General features: G+C 43.1%; 1 protein-coding gene across 1 annotated transcript; it reads left to right on the top strand.

The window, feature by feature from the left end:
* Positions 1–6,584: 6,584 nt before the first annotated feature.
* Positions 6,585–8,279, top strand: LOC309703637 (nuclear factor 7, ovary-like). The gene has a single exon (XM_082528565.1). The coding sequence runs from the start codon at positions 6,602–6,604 to the stop codon at positions 7,985–7,987; it is 1,386 nt and encodes a 461-aa protein (XP_082384691.1). The 5' UTR covers positions 6,585–6,601; the 3' UTR covers positions 7,988–8,279.
* Positions 8,280–8,776: the final 497 nt, after the last annotated feature.

The raw sequence follows: 8,776 nt of genomic DNA, 5'->3' as shown, positions 1-8,776 counted from the left end.
TGTTGTTGTGCAGCACGCAGGACAGAAAGTGCGCAATGTGCTTTGAAGTAGCAGCCAAGAAAGGTGTAATTTAAGTCTACGAACAGTGAACACCCGTGTGCATACCTGTGTGGATCAGCACGCTTGTATTCAAATGGTTTCCACATGTAATGGTCTGCAAGAGGATGTAGAGAGCCATAGCCCCGTCCCCCAGGGCATGAAGCAGGCATGGAGGAGATCCAGGCCCCAGACATCCAGAAGCCCCAGAGTGCGAGAGCCCAAGGAGGACCACCGGAGGGGCATCCGTGCTACCCTCATGGGAAGGGCTGAGGATCCCCAGACGAGGCGTCACCCAGTAGCCACCGAGCAGAAGCTAGAGGGGGCTGCACCGGCGTGCCTGCTGGCTCTGCCGGCAGCCAGCTGTGCCAGAGTGAACCGAGCTGCAGGCCCAGAGCCCGGAGGCCCGAGGGCCTGCAGCTGGCACAGGTGGCCAGAAGGGGACGAGGGGGGGGAATGTCTCCCCTGCACCCTGGTGACACACCCGCACCCCAAGGCCCTACCTGTGTGGGTGAGTGTGGTGGAGCGGGAAGAGGGAGGTAGCCGGGGATGGGGAGGAAAAGGAAGGAGGGGAGGATGCCCCTCCCTAGGGCTCCCCCGCTGACCCCCTGTAGGCACCCCCGTCATCTGGTACCCACCAAGGCAAGGGAGCCCAGGTCCATCCAGAAATGCAGTTTATTAAAGTGCAATTCAAAAATGAATTTACAAATGCAGAATTTATTCTACAATTCATTATTTAAGCACAGAAATCTTTATTTCAATGCGTGTGGCTCTTGTGGTCCTCCATATGACTCAGCAGGTGGGGGTAAACGTAGTTTCTGAGTTTTACTTCGCCTAAGGAATGCAGAAATGGCTCCGCTATGCTCCGGATGGGGGGTGCACAGATGCCCGATATCCAGCTCGATCCCGGAGTAAACTAAAAACAATGAGTTGTAAATAAGTCATTTAACAAAAAACGTCTTCATAGGATAATATTTTTTTCTTGATGCAAAAATATCTATTGTTATTTTGTTAATTACATAATGCCTGATGCTTAATGTTATAGGGATATTATAATGAACATGGTAAATTGAAAGAAAATGTCTAACATATATGGTAATCTTGTTTTTAGATAATACACAATTGTCTTTTACGCAGGTTTAAGTATTGATTGATTAATTTGCAGTGGTTTAGTATTGAATGAAATACCTATTAAGTCCTCTTTATTTTTAATCATAATGTAATTATTATTTTAATATTAACCATGGGTGCAAATGTTGTGGAAAATAAACACTAGAATTCAGAATTCACTAGAATTATTAAGTGAGGATGCAAAAGTGATGTCAAATCAATGTCAAATTTGAAGATTGATCCGATATCCAACTCTAACATTGTTTCAATATTAATTGATACGGTGGTCCCTAGAGACAAAGCACGTACAAACTCCAAAACACTTGCAAATTCCAAAACACATGCAAACTCCAAAACACTTGCAAACCCCAAAACACTTGCAAACTCCAAAATACTTGCAAAATCCAAAACACAACGGAAGTGCTCCAGGGCGCTAGGGGCAGTGTTGAGCTTTTGTTACCTAGTAACTACACAAGCCAGGAAGTACCAATGACCGGATTTGGGCTGTATCCCAATTCAGGGACTGCAGCCTTAAAGGCCGCATTTTAAGGCCGATTACAGCACAGCGACATAACAAAGGCTGTCCCAATTCAAAGGCTGCTTGAAATGCGGCCCTCAAATGCGTCCTTAATTTCCCTGAATTTTAAGGATGGGCCCAACATATCCCAGATTTCATAGAGCGGTGGCGGTGTGGATAATTTTGCTGAAAAAAACGGCAGAAGTGGAGCCGCCGAAGAGTAAACTTTCAGAAGTAAGTACTGAATATTATGTCACTTATTTATGCGCAAATGTTTTTATAATGAAGAACATTAAAACATTACTGTTGGCCACATGTCGGGAAAGTTATGTGACATTAGCGATGTTTGTACTAACTTGGTTTTAAAGCCTTTACTTCAAAATATACGCCGTTCAATAGTTGACTTTAATCTTAGAGAGAATGTGACGATTTTATGGATAATTAAAGTCAGTCATATATCCACAAACACAACAAGCTGAAAGTCAGTGATGCTGCTCGGTTTGCAGTCCTGAATATCACGGCACAAGCAGGATTCACTGCACTGTTAATGTTAGCTATGTTATATTGCTGCCTCTGTTCGGTGGTGTCCAGCCAAACAGACTTTAACGTGTGTTTGAACGAGCTGACGGTTCACTCGTTAAGCTGAAAGAAAGATGCTTTAGTCACAGGAGCCACACATGTGTCCACTGTAACATCTGGAAACTCTTCTTGTTTCGTAATAACACAAACACTAAATCCTCCTTCTTTTGTGCTGTTTTGTAGCAGTGTGTACACCTGAGACTGTCACCTGCCTGTCTGTCCTGCACTCTCTCTGTTTCTTTCTCTCTGATTGTGGAATAAAAGTATGAACATTCATTTATAAGTTACACTTGTGTTTGAATCCTGCAGCTTATCACACATTTGATTTCCATGTGTGACGACTGCAAGTGTCCAGAGTGAGGACAGACTGAGGGACCCACTGCTGCACATCATCTGTGAGGCTGATGATCCACCAGGACAAACTCAGCAGTGTGTGAGGAAGAGGAGGAGGAAGAGCCAGCAGCAGCTGACAGATGGAGAGAATAGACAGACTGTTCCCTGTTTGTGAAGGACTGCTAGAAAAGTTTAGAATCACTAATTGTCTGTCCTGAATCAGTCTTATTAGGTAATGTTCAAATAATTTTATCCTCCCAGTGTTTTCAGTGTGGGAGAAAGTACTCAGGGCCTTCAAGTTACACACTATGAAAGGCAGCAACAAGTTTAACATTCAGAAACCTAAAGTATGTATCAGCAGCAGAATGGAGCTAAAAATAAATGTTTGTTTCAGTTCTATGAAGCTTTGAGTATTTTAGAATAGAATAGAATAGAATTCAACTTTATTGTCATTGCACATGCACAGGTACAGGGCAACAAAATGCAGTTTGCATCCATCCAGAAGTGCTTTAGTGATATAGATATATTACAATATATATTAGCAATAGTATAGATATGTAAGTATATTACAGAAATGGGTCTATTATGGTATGTTATAATGTACACGGTATGAAGTATGTTGTGAATATTCTATAACTATAAGTATGTACAGGCTGTAGTGAGTACAAGCTATGTACAGGCTATGAACAGGATATAAATATGAAAAACTATACAGAATATGAAATAAATAACTTTACAGAAATTTGAGATATACAGCTATACAGAAATGGGAACTGTGCAAGTTGTAAACAGTTGTAGGATTAAAGATTATTGAATGTACAGAATGATTATTTACACAGAGCTATACAGTAGTGCAGTTAAGATAAGGGAGATATAATTCCTACAGAGGCTATATAAAGTGCTAGTGGTTGTGAGTGGTGGTTCAGTCCATGTTATTATTGTGTGTTTGAGGGTACAGTTGTCCATTGTGGGTGTGTGTATGTTCAGTGCATGAGTTTAACGTGGGTCAGATGTCAGGAGGCAGAGTTCAGGAGTCTGACAGCTGTGGGGAAGGAGCTGTTCCGGTACCTGGTGGTCTTAGTCCGGAGGCTCCTGTGGCGCCTCCCAGAGGGCAGGAGGGTGAAGACTCCATGTGATGGGTGACTGGGGTCTTTGATGATTTTCCCAGCCCTTTTCAGACACCGCTTCCTGTAGATGTCTTTTATGGCAGGAAGTGGTGCTCCGGCGATGCGCTGGGCAGTTTTCACGACCCTCTGCAACGCCTTCCGGTCCGAGGCAGAGCAGTTCCCGTACCAGACTGTTATACAGTTGGTCAGGATGCTCTCGATGGTGCAACGATAGAAGTTCACCAGGATGTCTGAGGACAGGTGGTTCTTCCTCAGGGTCCTCAAGAAGAAGAGGCGCTGGTGAGCCTTCTTGACCAGCTTGGAGCAGTTGGTCGTCCAGGTGAGATCCTCGGAGATGTGGACTCCCAGGAACTTGAAGCTGCTCACACGCTCCACAGCCGTCCCCTTAATGTGGATGGGTGGATGTGGTTCAGCATTCCTCCTGTAGTCCACGATGAGCTCCTTGGTCTTCTCGGTGTTAAGCAGCAGGTTGTTTGTGTCGCACCACTCAGCCAGACGATCCACCTCCTCCCTGTAGGCGGCCTCATCGTTATCACTGATGAGGCCAATCACCGTGGTGTCATCTGCAAACTTAATGATGGTGTTGGAACCATCAGCAGGTCTGCAGTCGTGGGTGAAGAGGGAGTAGAGGAAAGGGCTCATCACACAGCCTTGTGGTACACCGGTGTTCATTGTGATGGTAGATGAGCAGTGGTTATCCAGCCGGACATGTTGGGGGCGGTTGGTCAGGAAGTCCAGTAACCATTTGCAGATGAGGGAGCTGATGCCCAGGTCTGTCAGTTTCCTGATGAGTTGTGAGGGGTGGATTGTATTGAATGCTGAACTGAAGTCTATAAACAGCATTCTGGCGTACGTGTTGTTGTTGTCCAGGTGTGAGAGGACAGAGTGCAGTGCAGATTTTGGATTAGTAGTACTGCTGTGTTTGTTGCATCATATTTCTGTAATTGTTTATATGCTTTATATATTCTGAGGTAAGTTGATCTATAGTGTTACATCATATTCTATGAGGATGTTATGTGTTTGTAGACTTTCTGCCCAGTTTGACCAATTTAGCAGAAGTCAGCCTGTTTAAGGCTCTGATATCTATTCTGTATGACTTAAAGCAGTTATGACATGGTCTGATTTTCTCACCCAATAAAGGAATATTTAATATATCAGTCTACTCTTCATTTTATCAGAAACAGTTATCACAGCTTGTACATTTTCTTTTTATAAATATATGTAAGCAATGAGCCAAATTTAGTAATGCCAACATACTGAAGGAACAACATTTGTCTCTTATATATGATACACCTATATATACACTGTCAAAGATACTTGTCTTGAGTGAAGATTTAAGGTGATAGGACATATAAATAACTGCAACTTGAATCTGTACTGAGGCTCAATATTTGGCACAGAGTTCATGTTCACTGCTGTAATAGCTAATAATGATTAAAATAATATTGGCCATATTATATTTACATTACCAAAGTGATATGACTTTAGTCTCATGAAAACATTAGCTAATTGTTATTTACTAACTAATCTTAAATGACTGTTCAGTACAGAAATGAAGCCCAAAAATCATGTTTTACTGTCCTGTGGTCTCAGCCTCAGATACTTATCAAATCACACAAAGCTCTTGTAGAAACAAACAAACAAATTAACAAAATATGTTCTCCTTCAATTCTGTCAAACAAAGTTGTATGACACGTTTCCAGCGGTTAGTATCATGGTTGCTAGGCAACCTGGGAAGCGAGACGGAGACTAGACCGTCCCATACAGACAAACTTGCCGTTTATTTTGCAAATTGAGCTCAACACTGCCCCTAGCGTCCTGGAGCACTTCCGTTGTGTTTTGGAATTTGCAAGTGTTTTGGATTTTGCAAGTGTTTTGGAATTTACAAGTGTTTTGGAATTTGCAAGTGTTTTGGAGTTTGTACGTGTTTTGGAGTTTGCAAGTGTTTTGGATTTTGCAAGTGTTTTGGAGTTTGCAAGTGTTTTGGATTTTGCAAGTGTTTTGGAGTTTGTACGTGTTTTGGAATTTGCAAGTGTTTTGGATTTTGCAAGTGTTTTGGATTTTGCAAGTGTTTTGGAATTTGCAAGTGTTTTGGAATTTGCAAGTGTTTTGGAGTTTGTACGTGCTTTGTCTCTAGGGGCCACCGTAAATTGAGGATGCAAAAGTGATGTAAAATCAATGTCAGATTTCAATGTTAATTGAACGGAATTGCCTGATATTGATTTAGCATCATGTCAATGGCTTTTTGCTATCTGCACTCTGCTTTCACACTCACATTTTTGGAGATAAAATATCTTTTAGGTGCAGGCCTACGACTCCAAACACTATCTACACAAACATATCTATATATGATCCCCCAGTTATACAAGCTGTTTGTTCTTGTTTTCCTGCCCCACCCTTCTTCTGCTTTTGAATCCTTTCACTTCTTCACTTCTAATTAGTACATCGAGATCTACCAGGCCCCCCGCCAGTCCCCTCCAAGGCTTTTCCCAAATCGTAGCTCAGTTCATGCTAAAATTGCTGTCAAACCTAAAATGAGGATGTGGGCCCAGCTAAGTGAAATAAGTGGAAATTTAATGAAGCTCCGCCTTCTCACGTCACTCACCTGAGAGAAATGAGGAAACAGGCTGTTCCTCTTTCTCAGTAAAGAGAGACGCACAGACGATCAGACTGAGCTCAGACCAAACTAGCAGCTTCCTCTGAGTGAGTCCAGCTACAGGAGAGAAAAGTGGAAAACTCCAACACTGCTGCTTCAAGCTGCTGACGCTCCACACACTGAATGTGAGTTTGAGCAAAAACACGACTCAAAGGAAGTTTCAGTGAAGGTGGTAGAGGAGGGAGGGGAGCCAGGACTGACTGTACTTCCTGTCTGCTGTTTTCAGATCCACTCACAGACTCAATGGCTTCCAGATCAGAGGAGGATCTCTGCTGTCCGGTCTGTCAGGAGGTCTTCAGAGATCCTGTTATTCTGTCATGTAGCCACAGCTTCTGTGAACACTGTCTGAAGAGATGGTGGAGAAAAAAACGGATATGTGAGTGTCCAGTTTGTAAGAGTAGATGTTCAAAGGATGATCCACCTTCAAATCTGGCTTTAAAGAACCTGTGTGAGTCGTTCTTACAGAAGAGAGATCAGAGAGCTTCAGAGGCTCTCTGCAGTCTGCACTCTGAGAAACTCAAACTCTTCTGTCTGGACCATCAGCAGCCAGTGTGTGTCATCTGCAGAGACTCAGAAAATCACACCAATCACAGATTCAGACCCATCGATGAAGCTGCACAACAGCACAAGAAGGAACTTCAGGAAACTCTGGAGCCCTTAAAGAAGAAGTTAAAGGTTTGTGAAGAAGTTCAAGTGAAGTTTGATCAAACAGCAGAACACATTAAGGTCCAGGCCCGACACACAGAGAGGCAGATTAAGGAGCAGTTTAAGAAGCTTCACCAGTTTCTAGCAGAGGAAGAGGAGGCCAGGCTGGCTGCACTGAGGGAGGAAGAGGAGCAGAAGAGTGGGATGATGAAGGAGAAGATGGAGGCTCTGAGCAGAGAGATAGCAGCTCTTTCAGACACAGTCAGAGCCACAGAGGAGGAGCTGAGAGCTGAAGACGTCTCATTCCTGCACAACTACAAGGCTGCAGTGGAAAGAGTCCAGCGCTGCCCCCTGCTGGATGATCCACAGCTGCCCTCAGGAGCTCTGATAGACCAGGCCAAACACCTGGGCAACCTGACCTTCAACATCTGGAACAACATGAAGGACATGGTCTCCTACACTCCTCTCATTCTGGACCCAAACACTGCTCATCCAAAACTCTTCCTGTCTGAAGATCTGACCAGTGTGAGAGGAGGAGAGAGGCAGCAGCTTCCTGATAATCCAGAGAGGATGGATTTGTTCTGCTCTGTCCTGGGCTCTGAGGGCTTTAACTCAGGGACTCACAGCTGGGATGTTGAAGTTGGAGACAGTACATGGTGGAGACTGGGTGTGTTAGCAGAGTCTGTGAGGAAGGGAGACATAAAGTCTGGATTATGGAGAATAGGGTTTTACAAAGGTAAATACTCAGCATGTTCACCATTAACTGGATCCACTGCTCTCTCAGTAAAGAAGAAGCTCCAGAGGATCAGAGTGAATCTGGACTGGAACAGAGGAAAGCTGTCGTTCTCTGATCCTGATACTAACACACACATACACACCTTCACACACACTTTCACTCACAGGATGTTTCCATATATCAGCACTGGTGGTAAAGTGAAGGTGTGTCCGTTCAAGGTGTCAGTGTCAGTGCAGCAGATGAGTTGAGGATGATGATTGTTGGGAATTTTAGCACTACGGTTAGCATTTACAGGATATTGTTTTGTTATACAGGAAAACTGTTACTCAATAAGGCCCATTTACTAGTTGTCTTTTTCTTTCTCTGTAACCCTTTTTTTTTGGCCTGCTGGTTTGGAAAATCCAGCAGTTCATCTATATGTAAACAAGGCACTTAAACTGGGACAGAGTGCATTCCTTGAGTGCATTCCTCAGTGAAGCTAAAGATCACATATCATTGATTATGTGCCTTTAGGTATATATGGTTAAACATTTTCTAATGCAAATAACTACATGCAGTATTCTACCCTGTGCAAACTTATATCATTAAAGGATTCTAAATGTCTAGTGTTTAATGGACTTGTATGATAATATTAGACTGAAGATTCTGTAACTTAACAAAGCTCTTTATGTTAACCGTTATTTTCTCTTGCCCTGTCAACTCAGAATTTATGTTGTGAAAGTGGATGCTGGAATAGGAGGGAAAACACCAACAAATCACTTTTTACCTTGCTTAAAATGTTTATGTGAAGACCATCTGGTTTTTGTGTCAGAACTCAGGATGTAGAAGATCTTGGTAAAGATTTATTGTTTTTTGTGAGTGCTTTTTTTATTGCCCTTGCTGAACAAAGGAATTCAACTGTCAGGACGCCGCCCCACCCAGTGGGCAGGGTCTGAAACTGAAGCTTGTTGTCTGTCTATAAAAACTGTTACACAAAAATAATAAACTTTGAGTCAGTTTGGAATGACACCTAGAACAGTCTCTGCGTCTTCTTGTTT

Source organism: Aulonocara stuartgranti (assembly GCF_965226115.1).
Source record: "Aulonocara stuartgranti genome assembly, chromosome: 3".
In the NCBI taxonomy this organism is placed as follows: Eukaryota; Metazoa; Chordata; class Actinopteri; order Cichliformes; family Cichlidae; genus Aulonocara; species Aulonocara stuartgranti.
Note: the sequence above shows the minus strand (reverse complement) of the source record. Positions and strands in the feature narration are given on the sequence as shown.

Bases quoted from the DNA above. Each gene is read 5' to 3' on its own strand.
- LOC309703637 (XM_082528565.1), top strand. From the start codon at position 6,602: ATGGCTTCCAGATCAGAGGAGGATCTCTGCTGTCCGGTCTGTCAGGAG.